Source organism: Tamandua tetradactyla, chromosome 6 (genome assembly GCF_023851605.1).
Source record: "Tamandua tetradactyla isolate mTamTet1 chromosome 6, mTamTet1.pri, whole genome shotgun sequence".
Classification (NCBI taxonomy): domain Eukaryota; kingdom Metazoa; phylum Chordata; class Mammalia; order Pilosa; family Myrmecophagidae; genus Tamandua; species Tamandua tetradactyla.
This window is the reverse complement of record NC_135332.1, coordinates 41,096,203-41,114,557: the sequence shown is the minus strand read 5'-3', so window position 1 is coordinate 41,114,557 and position 18,355 is coordinate 41,096,203. Positions and strand designations below refer to the sequence as shown.

The 18,355-nt window shown below is 35.9% G+C and overlaps 1 protein-coding gene across 6 annotated transcripts in view; it reads right to left on the bottom strand.

Annotated features, from left to right (window-relative positions):
* The window catches only part of RPS6KB1 (ribosomal protein S6 kinase B1), a 115,367-nt gene that overhangs the window by 92,323 nt on the left and 4,689 nt on the right, over positions 1-18,355 (bottom strand). For all 6 annotated transcript variants that reach the window (XM_077164977.1, XM_077164982.1, XM_077164981.1 and 3 more), the window contains exons 2-4: positions 15,012-15,061; positions 13,903-14,023; positions 12,271-12,339 (exon numbers count right to left, since the gene is read on the bottom strand). In XM_077164977.1, the coding sequence (XP_077021092.1) occupies positions 12,271-12,339; positions 13,903-14,023; positions 15,012-15,061 (240 nt within the window). The remainder of the gene's footprint in view (positions 1-12,270; positions 12,340-13,902; positions 14,024-15,011; positions 15,062-18,355) is intronic.

Below are 18,355 nucleotides of genomic sequence, written 5' to 3'. Positions count from 1 at the left end.
AAAAAAGGTATTAGTGGCTATGAGATATCAAATAGACTCAAGAGGCTATTTTGGAGGTTAGACTTCTGCAAGCTTCACCAAGATATTGCTAACTGCCATCATATGCAAAGTCCCAACCAACAGTATTCCTATAAACCCTAAAGAATACCCAGGGATCTATCTGAAATTCTATAAAAATTTCACTCACTAAGCTTATTTCAGAAACCTAAAACCTCCAAATAAGTCCTAGAACCCAGAGTTACCAATCTCTTCAAACACGCCAACCAGGTGCATTCTTCTACCCAATAATGTCAACATCCCTTTTCAACATGAATAAGTTAGAATGGTCATTGCCCAAGTATCCCTAAAAATTGGGAGACGGATCAAAGGAGAAGCAGGAGTTGTAACAGAGAAGATAGGATTTAGTAAATGAGTATGACTACTAAATCATTATGTTGATATTACTTTTTAGTCTCCAGTATCTAACAGCAGCTACAAGGAAATACCTGCAATTGTAGAACTGTAAAGCATACCATACTTTGAAATTGTTCTGTAACTACTTGTTAAAATGCACTTTGAAATTTATCACTGATTTGTATATAGGTTATATTTCACAATAAAATATTAGAAAAAAAAAAAGAGTAGGAAGGTTGACAGTTAAGACTCTAAACCATTTACACAACAGAAGGAGTTGTCCACTAGAAAACTTGGTGTGGAGTTAGGCCCCAAATGAGGTTGGAGACCATGAATACATCCTGGAAGCAATCTACAGGTTTGAGTGATTTCTGCCAGTAATGTTCAGTAGCTCAGATACAGGAATAAAGGAGTACTGACTACTGAATTGATTCAGACGAACACTTTCCCAGACATAAGACATTAGGTCAATGGGCTAGGAAGTAACTAAAGTAGCAGATTACGTCGAGTAGGCTGGCTTCAGAATAAAGTGAAATAAGAAGGGGTCAAGAATTTGAGACAAAAAAAGAGAGATCAAGGGACTAAAGCACTTAGGGTCAAAAACAAGGCACTGTGGGAAGAAAAAAAGTGAGAATAACTTTCTTTTAAAGCTCAACATTTCAGAGGTAGAATACAGAGCCATAAGAGCTGGCGAAGGAAGTGAAATGGAGGTGGAAGCTGATGGAGTTGAGATCATCAAGGAATTAGAAGGCTAGGCTATTGATTACCCATTCAATATAAAGAAAGTGAAGACAACCAGGAAAACGAGACCTGAGAGTGAAGGAAAAAGATTGAACTAGGTATTCAAGCCTTTGTAAATTTGAAATGAAAATGAGGAGATGGTGGATAACAAGTGAGAGTGGTATATATAGGCTTAAACCTCAAAGGAGAAAGGGCCATGACCAAAGGGTAGAAGAGAAATTATAAGAATAAATTTATAATATTTCCTGTGGATTATACAGAAAGCAAAGTGAGGGGTAGCGGCTACATTTGTCTCAGATGCTAAATGCTAGTATATAGCATAATGTCTGGCACATAGTAGGTTCTCAATCAGTTCAATGAAAGAAGGCACTGAAGAAGTATGGCCAATCTGTGACCCACAAGTCTTTGGCAAAGGGTTTTAAAATTTAAGGTGGGTGAACTACTGCCACGGGCAGTATTATTTTGCTTCCAGAGCATATTTATGTTGGTAATAGGGGAAAGTTGTTTGGAATCTCTTTTCCTCAACATTCTACCATGAACAAATACCCAAATGAGACCATTCCTATAGAATAACAAGACCTAGGAGAACTGACATAACACAGACCCAATGCCCAGATGCAAACAATCCACTTGAGATAAGGGAACACATTTCTACTCTGATTTCATTTTTAAGGTTGAGAAGAGGTACACTCCTACCCTTTATTTAATGCGGGGGGGGGGGGGATGAGTGGTGGTACTCTACAACTTCAGGATAATACAATCAGAAAGATATCAAAGTGAACACACAGTTGGTCATCTTATCTAGAGATTTAGGAATTAAAACCCTGGAAATAAATGTAGCTTGCAGCCTCCACAATTTCATCATTAGTTTTGCTGTGAGCTTGTTTTCAGGGATAGCAAGGAAGGAATGAGACACTATATGATTCTATAGCTAGGTTTGAAGAAAGAAGAACCCTGAGAATGCAAAGAATGGTAACCAAGCAAAAGGAGGCAAATAGGTGAGGTCTCGGATATTTTGGGCCCCAAAAAAAGAGGGCTTACTCTTAGCAATAATTAAGTATATGGATTTCCCTATACTCTACCCTCACCCACTAAAGGTGGGGGAAAAAGCCAACAACCTCTTCTTTTCATTAAATATCCCTATGCCAGAAACATATTTCACTTAAGTAATAATTACGACTATTATGTTCAGTCCTGATTATCAGAAATGAATAAGCAGGGTAAAATGGCGGCTTAACAACGTGCACATTTTAGTTCGTCCTCCAGAACAACTACTAAATAACCAGAAACAGTACAAAACAGCTCCCACAGCCACGACAGTGACCGGACACACAGCGTACCCCAGTCTGGACCAGCTGCAAGCACCCCCCAGAACCGTGAGTTCCCAAAGCTGCAGTGGCCAGTGCCCCTCCTCCACAGGCCACTTCCCAGAGGGGAAAGGAAAGGACTCTACCAGCAGCAGGGATTGGGCACAATCAAATGCCAATTGTGGAACTAATTAACAAATTCTGACTACTAAAAATAGGCCCCCAGCTTAGGTGAACCTGATCAAAGCGGAGGTTGCTCATTTTTGCCCTGGCGCCAAGGAGGCAGGACTGACAGAAAAAGGGGGAAAAAAAAGAAGGAAACAGGTTTTTGTGGCTTTGTATCTACAAAGGCTTGACTGCTTCTGGATACAGTGGCAGGACTTTTCAGGATGCAACTGCCCCAGGCATAGGCAGAAGTGGGCTTATCTGGAGCTTGTGCCTTCCCCAGGGGAGGGGTGAAGCCCCACCCAGGTGGAATCCCTCCATCAAGGAATTCAGACACCAGGGCTTGGTAATTTGGAGCCATTAAAACCAGCCTACAACCTCTCCTCTGTCTCCACCAGCCCTCCCCAGCAGGGAGAGTCTGCCAAAGTTAAAGGTACCGCACCATCTTATGCTGGTGAGACCTGCAGTCAGACAAGCGCCACATACTGGGCAGGATAAGAAAAACAGAGTCCAGAGACTTCACAGGAAAGTCTTTCAACCTGCTGGGTCTCACCCTCAGGGAAAACTGATGCAGGTGACTCTTTTCTCCTGATAGGAGGCCAGTTTGGTCTGGGAAAATCTGGCTGGGGTCTATAATATCTAAGTCGACCCTCCTAAGTGTGTGTGGGGGAAAGGCACCACACAAGCAGGGCAAGAAATGAGAAAACAAGAACTGAAAAATTCTCCTCTGTTAAACAAAACTTAAGCTAAAGGTCCAGATAAAGCTGAACAGAATGTCAAAGAACAGGGAGACAACAAATTCATCCAGCAAGAAAACCCTAGGTAAAAGAAGTGAAAGCAATCTCCAGAATAAACTAATTAAGGTAATTAAATGCCTAGACACCAGCAAAAAATAACAAATCACACTAGGAAAATTGAAGATATGACCCAGTCAAAGGAACAAACCAACAATTCAAATGACATACAGGAACTGAAACATTTAATTCAGAATATACGAACAGACATGGAAAACCTCATCAAAAACCAAATCAATGAATTGAGGGAGGATATAAAGAAGGCAAGGAAAGAACAAAAAGAAATCGAAAGTCTGAAAAAACAAATCACAGAACTTAAGGGAATGAAAGGCATGGTAGAAGAGATGAAAAAAACGATGGAAACCTATAATGGTAGATTTCAAGAGACAGAACATAGGATTTCTGAACTGGAGGATGGAACATCTGAAATCCGACAAGAAAAAGAAAATACAGGGAAAAAAATGGAAAAATACGAGCAGGGATTCAGGGAATTGAAAGACAATATGAAACGTACGAATATACGTATTGTGGGTGTGAAGGAGAAGAGAAGGGAAAAGGAGGAAAAAAACTAATGGAGGAAATTATCACTGAAAATTTCCCAACTCTTATGAAAGACTTAAAATTACAGATCCAAGAAGTGCAGCATACCCCAAAGAGAATAGATCCAAACAGACATACTCCAAGACATTTACTAATCAGAATATCAGAGGCCAAAGAGAAAGAGAGGGTTTTGAAAGCAGCAAGAGAAAAGCAATCCATCACATACAAGGGAAGCCCAATAAGACTATGCACAGATCTCTCAGCAGAAACCATGGAGGTGAGAAGACAGTGGGATAATATATTTAAATTATTAAAAGAGAAAAACTGCCAACCAAGAATTCTATATCCAGCAAAATTGTCCTTCAAAAATGCGGGAGAAATTAAAACACTTTCAGACAAAAAAATCACTGACAGAATTTGTGACCAAGAGACCAGCTCTGCAAGAAATACTAAAGGGAACACTAGAGACAGATACGAAGACAGAAGAGAGAGGTGTGGAGAAGAGTGTAGAAAGGAAGACTATGAGTAAATGTAAAAAGAAGGAAAATTAGATATGACATATAAAATCCAGAAGGAAAAATAGTAGAAGAAAATACTACCCATGCAGTAATAACACTGAATGTTAATGGATTAAACTCTCCAATCAAAAGACATAGTCTGGCAGAATGGATTAAACAACAGGACCCATCTATATGCTATCTCTACTCAAAGGACACGAGGCCAAGAACACAAATGGACATTTACACACCAATGTTTATAGCAGCATTATTAACAATTACCAAGAGATGGAAACAGCCAAAATGTCCACCAACAGACAGTTGGCTAAACAAATTGTGACATTTACATAAAATGGAATATTATGCAGCTATAAAACAGAATAAAGTTATGAAGTATGTAACAACATGAATGGACCTTAAGGACATTATGCTGAGTATGATTAGCCAGAAAGAAAAGGACAAATACTGTATGGTCTCACTGATACGAACTGACATTAGTGAATAAACTTGGAATATTTCCTTGGTAACAGAGACCATCAGGAGATAGAAATAGGGTAAGATATTGGGTAATTGGAGCTGAAGGGATACAGACTGTGCAACAGGACTAAATATAAAAACTCAGAAATGGACAGTACAATATTACCTAACTGTAATACAATTATGTTAAAACACTGAATGAAGTTGCATATGAGAATGATAGAGGGAGGAGGGCTGGGGGCATAAATGAAATCACAAAGAAAGATAGACGATAAAGATTGAGATGGTGTAATCTAGGAATGCCTAGAGTGTATAATGATAGTGACTAAATGTACAAATTTAAAAAATGTTTTTGCATGAGGAAGAACAAAAGAATGTCATTACTGCAGTGTGCTGAAAATAGATGGTACTTAATATATTTTAAAATTTCAACTAATCTGCGAGACTAAAGCAAAAAATGTTTATTTGGTACAAATCTATACTTTGACTAGTGCATCTCCTAATATAACTTATGTAGATAGTTGATTGAACACCTTAAGTACATGGAACTTTGTATAGGATTGAGATTTTGTTGGTTTGTCCAGGTGATGCCCTGATGAATCCCAGAGTGATCTGATCAGTGAGTGGAAAAGTATTTGCAAAGTCCCCTTCGGGGAATGGTGAGAACAGGGGAAAACTCAACTTCCCTAAGTTGAATTCTTGATATTCTCACAAGCAGTATGGACAACCAAAGCTATAGGCTGAGCCCCCAGTCTTGGGGTTTGTTCATATGAAACTTAACCCCACAGGGGATAGGTCAAGCCTACTTAAAATTAAGCCTAAGAGTCACCCCCAAGAGAACCTCTTTTGTTGCTCAGATGTGGCCTCTGTCTCCAGCCAACACAGCGAGCAGACTCACCACCCTCCCCCTGTCTACGTGGGACATGACTACCAGGGGTGTGGATCTTCCTGGCAGCATGGGACAGAAATCCCAGAATGAGCTGTGATTCAGCCTCAAGGGATTGAGAAAAACTCTAGAATGAGCTGAGACCCAGCATCAAAGGATTGAGAAAACCTTCTCAACCAAAAGGGGGAAGAGTGAAATGAGACAAAGTGTCAATGGCTGAGAGATTCCAAACAGAGTCAAGAGGTAATCCTGGAGGTTATTCTTATGCATCAAGTAGATATCACCCTGTTATCCAAGATGTAATAGAGAGGCTGGAGGGAACTGCCTGAAAATGTAGAGCTGTGTTCCAGTAGCCATGTTTCTTGATGATGATTGTATAATGATATAGCTTTCAAAATCTGACTGTGTGATTGTGAAAACCTTGTGTCTGATGCTCCTTTTATCTACTTGTCAACAGATGAGAGGAACATATGGAATAAAAATAAATAATAGGGGGAACAAATGTTAAAACAGATTTAGTTTGAAATGCTAGTGATCAATGAAAGGGATCAGTAAGTGGTGTGGCCTGTAAATTTTTTTTTTTTCTGTTTGTTATATTTTTCTGTTGTCTTTTTATTTCTTTTCCTGAATTGATGCTAATGTTCTAGGAAATGATCATGATGATGAATATACAACTATGTGATGATATTGTAAATTGCTGAGTGTATGTGTTGGGAATGTTTGTTTCTTATAATTTTTTTTAATTAATAAAAAATTTTTAAAAAATGAATAAGCAACACATCAGAAGGAATGGATAAGTTGAGACTCCTAACCAGTAAGTACTTCTTTTAACATTTCTAGAACAAGGATTTTGTCTCCAATTCTTTACCTGTTGTACAGATAAAAGGTTGTTAATCCCAAAAGATTTCAACAGGAAAGCCAGATAGCAGATATTAATCCTGACTTGCTGACACAGAAAGTGATGTTCAGAATACCTAAATGGTTTATTTAAGACCACTGCCAGTAAAGTTCTGCTCATAATATGTGTTCTTTGCCTTTTAGAATGAGCAGTCATTTATACTGCTAAAATGAAAATGAAGACATAGATTAAGAACAAAGTATTACAAAATGCTATAATTTTTTTAAGTTATTTTACTCATCTTCTAATATTGTATTCTACTGGGACTTTCATTTTAAAATAGTAGAATTTCAAAAATTAATCCCAAACAATATGAACATGAAACTGAAAACACACAACCCATCTTTAATAAAACTAAGAGACCCAGATAGCCCTACAAACCTCAAAAGAATGAAGACGTAACAGGAATAAAGCAAAGCTATGACTTCGTAGAGTGGGATAAGAGCAAACTTAAATGACTGCAAAGGGGGATGCCACAAAATAAGCTGACTCTATCTATAAAACCCTAGAAGGATTATCAAAATTTGAGGAAATAAAAGAAAAAAAATAGAGGCATGCAGAAAACAGTAGGTAGTGGGCTAAAGACAGGGAGATTATCTGAAAATTTGTATAAGAACTGATGGAACACTTGAGGCTTGTTCTTATGAAGCTTATTTCTGTAGTGAAGAACCTAAGCTTATATAAGATTATGCCTAAGAGTCACTTCCAGGGAAACTCTTTTGTTGCTCAGATGTGGCCTCTCTCTCTCTCTACGCCCAACTTTGCAAGGAAAATCATTACCTTGCACCCTGCGTAGGATATGACATCCAAAGGTGAAAGTCTCCCTGGCAGTTTGGGACATAACTCCCAAGGATAAGCTTGGCCCTGGCACCATGGGACTGACAACGCCATCCTGACCAAAAGGGGGAAAAGAAATATAACAACACAAGGTATCAGTGACTAAAAGAGTTCAAAGAGAGTCAAAAGGCTATTTGGGGGGCTACTCTCATGCAAGTTTCAGGTAGATATTGCTAATTACCATGGTTTGCCAAACCCTAGCCAATACCATTTCTATTAACCCTAAAGAACACCTAGGGCTCTGAGATTCTACAAAAGTTTCAGGCACTAAGATTACTTTTCAGAAACCTACAACCTCTAGATGGTTCCTGGACCAGATAAGTCCTAAAACTCTGAGGATCAGCCTCTCTAAAAACATCAACTAGTTCCATCCCCCTCTCCTATACTGTTGATACCCCTTTTCAACATGAAGAAGTTAGAATAGGCATAGTCCAAATACTCTTAGGACTGGGAGATGGATCAAAAGAGGGAAGGAGTTCTGACAGAGATAAGATTTAACAAATGAGTATGACTACTGGATCATTATATAGATATTTCTTTTAGTTTCCAGGGTCTTGGAGCAGCTAGAAGAAAAAGTCTGAAATTGTGTAACTGAAACCCATACTAAACTCTGAAATTTGTTCTATAACTACTTGTTTCAATATACTCTGAATTTTTTTGTTTTGTATATATGTTATATTTCACAATTTAAAAATGTTAAAAACAAAAAACTGAAAGAAAAAGGCTCCCATTCCCACACTACCCAGCCAGAGAACTACCCCTAGAAGAGGTGTACACTTCAAAAAAACAGAATACTTTAAAATTCTTTTTCATACTTTAATATTCAGATAAAGTATGAAGTGCTAAAATAAAAACTACTTAAAGAGGAGGGGAAGCATTAAGTGAGCTCTCCATCTTCTCTCTCACAAACAGCTCCAAAATGTTGGCAGGTAGTTGCATTGCACTGCCTTTTTTCCAAATGACCCACTCCAGAAAAAAAGACCTGCAGACACTGATATTTGGAAGTCCCCACTCAACTGTCAGCTAATCATCTGACTGCCTTACAGAGAACTCTATACACAGAGAACTTCTATCAACATCTACTCTTAAATAGAAACAATCAATCAAGGACCACCAGACACCTAAAGAAAGCCTCTAAGATGAGAGAGAAAGACTAAAACATAGACAAAGAAAACAGGAACTCAGAAAAAACAACACACATGGTACAAAAGAACATTTCAAAGAATTATAACTAAAACCTCAGAGGGATAACAGAAGATTCTGTACCTGTAAAACAGATTGCTATAAAAAGAGAAAATAACAGAAAGAGCTCTGTGAAACCATAAACATGAAAGCTAAAAAAGAAAAACTTTTTTTTTTTTGCTCAGATGTGGCCTTTCTCTTTCTAAGCTCAACTCTGCAAGTGAAACCATTGCCCTCCCCCCTACGTGGGACATGACATCCAAAGATGAAAGTCTCCCTGGTGGTGTGGAAGATGATCCCAAGGAATGAGCCTGGCTCTGGCACCATGGGAGCAACAATGCCAGCCTGACAAAAAGGGGGAAAAAGAAGGGCAATAAATAAGGTATCAGTGGCTGAGAGAGTTCAAATAGAGTGAAGAGGCTACACTGGAGGTCATTCTTACGCAAGCTTCAGTTAGACAATGCTATTATCATAACCTGCCAAATCCTAAACAAAACTATTTCTGCCAATCCTAAAGAATACCTAGGGCATTATATAAAATTCTACAAAGGTTCTATGCACTAAGTTAACATTCCAAAACCCCACAACTTCCAAAAGGGTCCCTGGACCAGATAAGCCCTGAAATGCAGAGGGGCTAGCCCTTCTACAACATCAACTAGATTCATCCCTCTATCCCATAATATTGACAGCCCCTTCCAATATGAAAAACTTAGAAAGGGCCTAGCCCAAATACCCCTAAAGAGTGGGAGAAAGATCAAAGGTGATGGTGGAGGTATGCAGAGAAGGTAGGGTTTAATGAATGAGTATGAATGCTAAAATCATTCTACCAATATTTCTTTTAGCCTTCAGTACCTTAAAGCAACTAGAAATAAAAACCTAAAATTGTGGAATTGTAACCCATACCAAATCTGAAATCTGTTCTTCAACTAACTGTTGTGATGTACTTTGAAATTTATTGCTTTTATTTCTATATGTTATTTAAAGAGAAGGAGCATAACATTGCTATTTCTGTTGGTCTCCAGTGTCTTGGAGCAACTAGAAGAAAAAAATGAAAAATCGTGGAACTGTAACTCATACCAAACTTTAAAATCTGTTCTATAACTACTTGTTAAAATGTACTTGGAAATTATTGCTTTTTCGTATATAGGTTATATCTCACAATTTAAAAAAGTTAGTGTTAAAAAGAGATGGATGGTAGCATCCTATTAAAAGAAATAAGTTATATTGTTATAGTTAAAAAAATTATATATGAAAAATTAAGTGTACACAGCAAGTACTCATGATTTAGTTACTAAAATGTCCAAAAATATATATATATAAAAATTCACAATTAAAAAAAAAAGAGTAAAAGGATTTGAAAATAAATTTCTAGGAAAACCTCAGAAAATAAACAAAAAGGCAAAGAAATAAATTAAAGAGGGAACGTATAAGAAAATTAAATGATCAGGCCAGGTGGTCTACTTTCTAACTAACTGCAATTCCAAGAAGAAACAGTGAGGACGTGAGATTGTATATTTGGTAACAGAATACAAAATTTTTTTAAAAATACCTTTAACTATTATGCAATGAACCTAAGTTCACTGTTAACAGTACAATCATAAAAATGTGCTATCATCAATTGCAACAAATGTCTAACACTAATGCAAGGTGCCAATCATACGGGAAGGTTGGGGAAAAAAGTCAGTAAGGTTACACAAGAAAAATTTCCATAACTGAAGAACTGAAACTTGAATACTAAAGGAGTAAAACTGAAAAAAAAAAAGGATCAAAGCAAGAAGATCAGTATAAAAATTTAGAGTATCAGGAATAAGGAAAAGATCTCAAATCTTTTTTAAGAAAAAACAAGATACATGTAAAGGATTAGGAATCAGAATGGCAAGAGACTTCTGAACAGAAACACTCAAAGCCTGAAGAAAATGGAACAAAATCCTGGGTGAAAATGATTTTCAAATTCAAAACCCATAATTAAATAGTAAATGTTTTAAAATGTTTTAAAAAAACATTTACCTTCATGCATCCTTTCTTAGTAAGCCACTTGAAGATGGTCAGCAAAAGAAAGGAACAATGGTGTAAACTTTAAAAAGGAACATATGGGATCCAGTAAAGAAAGGATTTAACACTGAAGGAGCCAAGAGTAGCCCAAGGATTGTGGTCAAGGGATATTTCAGGAATGGCAGTGATGCAGCATGCCTAGAAAGGTAACAGTGCAGATGGGAATGGGGTGAGAGAAGGTTCCGAAAGGGATGCATCTAAGAAAATAATGGAATTGATTGATTATCTAATAAGTATAACCACAAAGCATTGGACTGGAAGGGTTTTAAAGAGTTGTTAGAAAGTGTGGGAAGGCAAATTAGAGTCAAAGAAAACTAAGCAAAAATGAGAGGATTGGGAGAAAGGAGAGAGGAGTAAAACAGATACGTTTTCTTCCTATTGGAAGTCAATACATAATTTTAAAACTGCTGAATTAAGTGACAGCAATAGATCCCCACTACATGGGACATGACACCCAAAGGTGAAAGTCTCCTTGGCAATGTGGGGCACGACTTTCAAAAATGAACGTGGCCCTGGGATTATGTGACTGACAATACATTCCTGACCAAAAGGAGAAAAAGAAGTGTAACAAATAAGGTTATCAGTGGCTGAGAGAGTTCAAATAGAGTCGAGAGGCTACTTAGGCAAGTTTCAGCTGTCCATTGCTAATCATGGTTTGCCAAACCTCAACTAAAACCACTCCTGCCAACCCTAAAGAGCACCTAGGGCTTTATTTGAAATTCTACAAAGGTTCCATGCCCTATGATTACTTTCCAGAAACCTACAACCTCCAGTTGGGTTCCTAGACCAGGTAAGTCCTGAAAACCAAAGGGGCCAGTCTCTCCAGAACTTCAACTAGTTCCATTCCCCTACCCCATATTAATGACAGTCCTTTCCAATATGAAAAAGCTAGAATGGGCATAGCCCAAATACCTATAAAGATTGGGAGAAAGATCAAAGGAGAAGATGGAGTTATAACAGAGAAGACAGGCTTTAACAAATGAGTATGATTGCTGAATCATTATATTGATATTTCTCTTAGTCTCCAGTGTCTTGGAGCAGCTGGAAGGAAAAACCTAAAACTGTTGCACTGTAACCCATATCAAACTCTGAAATCTGTTCTATAACTAATTGTTGCAATGTGCTTCAAAATTTATTGCTTTTTTGTATATATGTTACTTTTCAGAATTAAAAAATTGAAAAAAAATTTTATATCAAAGTCAAATAAAGCTGAAAATCATTCATTAAAAAAAGAGAGACAACAATATTTGCTTATTATTTAGAAATATGACACCAGAATATCAAAAGTAATTACCTCAGAGGAGAATTAAAAGTGCTTTCCCTCTCACCCTCACCAAGCAGAAATAAAACAAAACAATAATAAACCATATCTCAATAATCTAAAAGGAATTATAATTGTGTCAGAAGTACATTTGTTGACAGAGAATTATAGACCAAAATATGGGTTTTATAGCAAGTAAGAATGTAGTATGGGGAAAAAAAGGAGGAGAGAGGGAATCACCTTTTTAAGAACCTTCATGGCAAATATTTTCCCAGTATTTGCTCCTGTTACTTTTCGTACTTGAAAAACCTGAACAAAAAAATGAAAATGCGTGTTATAAAAACCCAAACTATGCCAGTCACATTCCTTTTTAATTCTTATTTACAATAAGAAACAAATGATGCAGTATTTATATAACTGTAAAAATAAGCACCACAAAGGACTATGTTGATCACCTATAAAAACAGACCACGTTAAAAACTTAGTAGTGAATTCTGTTATACAACATAGAACCTTCCTGTTTGGTCTGCTGCCATTTGATGGCAAAGTCGGGCAATGATTATCTAATGATGAGCACACTGAGCTTGCTCTGAAAAAGCTATAACCAGAATTCTCAAGATACCAAACTGAAAAATTACAAAATATTCCAGAAATTTCTTCCAGGGATGCCAATGATTTTGCTTCACATAAAACTATTTAATAATAGTTGACTAGAATTTTTGTTTACCTAATTACTTAAAATGGCTACTTATAAAACATTTTCATGCAAGAGCCAAAATGTATGAAAATCAAAGTGCATGTGTTACACATTCAGGATGATTAGAACATATTAGAATGTGTCCTTAAATCTAAGAATAAACTACAAATGTCATGCTTTGCAAACATTAACACTACACAATAGCATAAGTAGTTCTTAAACTTATTCCTAATCAAGTTATTATTCATACTTCTGTCTTTTAATAGCGAATGACTAGGTATAAATTTTCGTGGGCATAATATGCAAAGGTGGGCAATGGTGACTCAGTGGCAGAATTCTTGCCTGCCATGCCAAGGACCCAGGTTCGATTTCTGGTGCCTGCCCATGTAAAAAAATAAAAAAAGCAAAGGTGAGGTCTTAAGTTAGAAAGCCTTGGGCAAAACTATGAAACTAAGAAGTTTTCTTCTGCCCTCTTATATTCATTCACCTTCCCTAACTCCCTTCCTCCAGCACTGCAAGTCAAAGAAAACCAATTCAGATTAAGAACTCTGTAAGAGATAACTTAATGTGCTATGCCTCCTGAAAGTTAGGAATGTTTCACTAACTTAATTGTTAACACCTATACCATACACACACACATACATACACACGCACAGGCAAGTCCCCCATACCCCAGAAAGCAGGGCAGGTGTGTAAATAATTTATGTAAAGTGACTTGGGGTTGTCCTTCCCAAGATGAGTGCTTCACATGGGAGTCACCCACCTGCCTGCACAGTGGCCCAACTCTGGTATCTCAGTTTATGTCATGCTTGTTATCACATAAATTCTATACAAGGAATTGTTATTTTCCAAAAAAAAACAGGAGGACACCTACAGAGGGTAACATTTAACCGAAGGAAGAAATGAATCCTTTAATTCAGTGTTTGCCTAGTATAGACTATTTATTCAACAAATATTTACTCAGTGCCTATTATGTGCCAGCCTTTTAAATGTGTGGTTATAGGAAGATGAGGGCCAAACAGACTTCTGTACATACCTTGAAAAATACCAAGTAAGTGCTCATATCCTTTGCTGTTGCTAACAAACAAAAACTGAAGAAAATTGCTGGAACTAGGGTGTAAAAATCAATCTATCAAAGACAGACAACAGTTCTCATTTCAAAAATTACTTCCTACCTTTCCATAGCCCCCTTTGCCAAGTACCCGAAGTAGCTCAAAACATTCTGGTCTGATTTTTTCTGGCCCTCTGTTCACACTAGTTTCTGAGATTTCAAATTTCTCACAATGTTCCATGCCACTGGGGAAAAGAGCAAAACCAAAAATAAATTTGCAAAAAAGTTAAATTACCTTTAGCATAGTGTTAGAAAGAGGAGAAAGAGAAACATAATTAAGTAAAAGGAAAAAAATACATGATAGCAAATTTAGTATCTGTGCTCTAAATAAAACTCATGATTCAATGATGTGGCAGGTTAAAATTGGGGTGCCCTGATATCACTTGCTTATTTGCTTGTTCACAGAATGTGCTACAGATTATTTATTTTTATAAGCATCAAGAACCCTCAAACTAAAGCAAATTAGCATGAGTTTATTAGACAAAGAAAAAAAGTCTTCTTGTTATTAAAATTTAGTTCATTCAAAATATCTATGAGATTAGGTACTATCCAACCTCATTTAGCAACTTCAGTAGAAAATCCTGGAACTTTCTAAAAATATCCAATTAGTTCAAGTCTGTATGCCTCAAGAATTCTTGCTAATAAAACTTACACATGCAAGTTTCCATGTCTGCTATTAGCTTTATCTTAAAGACTCCAGAAGAGGTGACAATTTTGTCTGCCACTTAAACCCTTTCTATATAAGTAATTGTCTCAGTCTCCCTGCCTAGTACAAATGAGCTTGTCTAAAATGATTTAACATTACATCAATCTCTGTTTGACTGATGTACTGAAGGCAATACAAGAAGCAATTGATTTGAGGGGCATTTCTAAAAATTTTATTTTTAAGCTTAAAGAAGGTAAGAAATGTGGGTCTCCATATTAAACTAATAAAAATTCCAAATCAAGTCAGACCTATATTCAGTTTACACTGAATATGAACGAATATCTTTTTTTCAAAATCCATAAACAATCTCAAAACTGATATTTTGGTGCCAAACTCAATAAACAAAGTCTGTGAATACAACTAGATATTTAAGAGCAGGTTGCTGGAATCACACGATAGCTATGAACTGGAGATGATAAACCTTGTAAAAAAAATAGCATAATGAAAATCTTTTCATATAGACTTACAGTTCATATGGTCCAACTCCCCCATGGTCCATGCTTTCATTTAACTGACCCTGAAAAATATGTTAAAGTTATAAAAATCAATAATCTCATTAATATAAAATTTTAACGTTTAATTCTTTGCTGAAGAAGAACAAATGAAATTAAATGGCTTAAAATTCTCTACACTTCAATAACAGGGAAATATGAACAAAATAAGGTATACAAATAATATCTTGGGGATTTACGTTTAATTTTATACAAAAACTGAGCTATAGATGATACTCATCAATGATCTATAAATAAATCAGGTGATTTTTCCTTCAAAAATTACATATCTATTCAAATATATATTTTTTGTGTTATGAAACTTAAAGACACTCTTGTTCAAGTATGAGTTACTAAATCAATGATTTACCAAAGTGCTATTCTGATATGCTTCTGACAGAGACTAACATAATGCTAACCACATAACTAACCTATGCTATTAATACAGTTAATAGCTAATAATATAAAGGTAACTGCAACCAATCTAAATATTGTAGTATACAATGTGGTTGATCAAGGCAAAATATTTAAGCAACACTCTCAAACAGGAATCCTGCTGGGCAAACATTTATTCTGACCATTGAATAAATGGGTACAAAAATGAATTAACCTTCTATACACTAGTAATGAACAATCCAAAAATTAAATTAACATAATTCCATTCTCAATAGCATCAGAAAGAATAAAATACTTAGGTATAAACTTAACAGAAGTAGAAAACTTGAACACTGAAAACTATAAAACATTGTTGTAAGAAATTAACGAAGACCTAAATTAATGGAAAGACATTCCATGTTTATTGATCAGAAGACTTACTATTATTAAGATGGTGTTACTAACCAAATTGGTCTACAGATTCAATGCAATCCATATCAAATTTCCAAGTTTCTTTCTTGTAGAAATTGAGAAGGTGATCCTAGAATTCATATATAAACGGAAGGGACCAAGAATAGCCAAAACAATCTTGAAAAAAAGAAGAACAAAGTTGAGGATTCACACTTCCTCATTTCAGAACTTGCTCCAAAGCCACAGCAATCAAGACAGTTTGGCAATTTTATAAGGAAAGATATTTAGAGCAATAGAATAGCAACAATGGTATAGAACTGAGGACCCAGAAATAAACTCTTATATTTACAGGCAACTGATTTTTCACAAAGATGCCAAGAAACTCACGTGAAAAAGACAGTGCTGGGACAACTGGATATCCACATAAAAAAATTAAATTTTAACCTCTACCTCATACCATACACAAAAATTAATTCAAAATGGATCACAGACCTAATGCAAGAGCTAAAATTTTAAAATTCTTAGAAGAAAATAGGAGTAAATCTTCAAGAGCCTCAAAAACATTACGCTACACAAAAGAAACCTGATACAAAAGGATACATATAATGTATGATTCTATTTATATAGACTGTTCAGAAAAGACAAATCTAGAAAGATGTAAAGTAGATTAGTGGTTGCCTAGGACTGGAGGTAAGAATGAGGAGAAATGGTCCCAAGGTTCCTTTTTCAGAGTGACAGAAATGTTCTATAATCAAATTGTGGTGATGATTTACAATTCTATAAATATAGTAAAAGTCACTAAACTTTAAAATAAAAAAACAATAACTTGGCAGAAGAAATTCAGTTATTAATATAAAATATAGCTTTAAAATGTATATTCTGGAATACAGCCTGATTATGAACACTTTATGCTAAAGGTATCACTTAATTGAAAATAGGATTCTGAAAATTAGATGGAAGTTTTTAAGCAATAAGTATCAAAATATTAGGAGAAAAAATGAACATACCTTTTTAAACAGTACCAGTGCATAGTCAAGATGCACAATGAAAACTGTGTATTATTCTTACAGAAGAGATGCTCAAACACCAAGAAAAAAAAAGTTAATTATTTACTGGGTATTTTAGTCATAACTTGCTGATAGCATAAACAAGGCAAAATGATGTCTAACACTAAAGATGCATGTTTCATAATTAGACTGAAGCATGTAGACGAGGCATTATCAGGAGAAAAAAAAATAAGACCTTGTGTTAGGCACTGGTGACTTGGACTTTACACCCAAAGCACGAGCAACAAAGGAAAAGACATAAAGATGGAGCTTCTTCATAATTCAAAACGTATGTGCATCATGAGTTTATCATGAAAGTAAAAAAAGACAACCTATACAATGGGAGAAAATACTTGGAAACTATATATCTGTTAAGAGTTTTACATCCAGAATATATAAAGAAACCCTAGAACTGAACAATAAAAAAGGGAAACAAAACCCATTTTTTAAAAAGGCAATAAAAGACATGAATAGACATTTCTCCAAAGATTTAGAAATGGCTGAAAAGCACATGAAAATATATTCCACATCACTAGTTAATAGGGTAATACAAATCAAAACCACAATGAGATACCTTTTCACACTCACAAGAATGGCTACTATTAAAAAAAAAAACAGAAAATTACAAGTGCTGGAGAGGATGTGTAAAAATAGGAAAACTTCACTGACAGTGGGAATATAAAATGGTACCGCTACCATAGAAGACAATTTGGCAGTTCCTCAGAAAGTATAGAATTACTGTACGACCCAGCGATGCCACTTTTAGGTATATTGAAAAGAATTGAAAGAGGGACCAAAAACAGATATTTGCAAAACAATGTTCATAAAGGCATTATTCACAATTGCTAAAGGGTGGAATCAACCCAAGTGTCCATCAACTGATGAATGGATAAATAAAAGGTGGCATATACATAAAACAGAACATTATTCAGCCGTAAGAAGGAATGAAGTCCTGATGCATGTAACAACACAGATGAACCTGGAGAACATTATGCCAAATGAAATAAGCCAGACACAAAAGGACAAATATGGTATGATCTCACAAATATGAACTAAACATACAGGGCAAGCTCATGGAATTAATATCTAGAATGCAGGGTACAAGAAGATAAAATGAGGACAGAGAATGGAAAACTGATGCTTAATTTGTGCATAAATTGTTAATAAGTTTGATTGTAAATGTTTGGAAAAGGACAGAGTGATGGTAGCACACTACCGTGTATGTAAAATAACAGTACTGAATTGTATGTGTGTGATTGTGGCTAAAAGGGGAAGTAGTGTATATCACTAGAAGGAAAACTAGAGGATGTAACAAGGGGTTGTATAACAGTGAACCCTGTTGTAGATGATGAAGGTGAATAGTACAAACACAAGAATATTCTTCCATGTGTTAGAACAAATGCATGTCACTATTACAAAGTGTTAATAATAGGATAGTATATGGGGAAAAATGCACCTAACGCTAAGTATGGACTATAGTTAACAGTA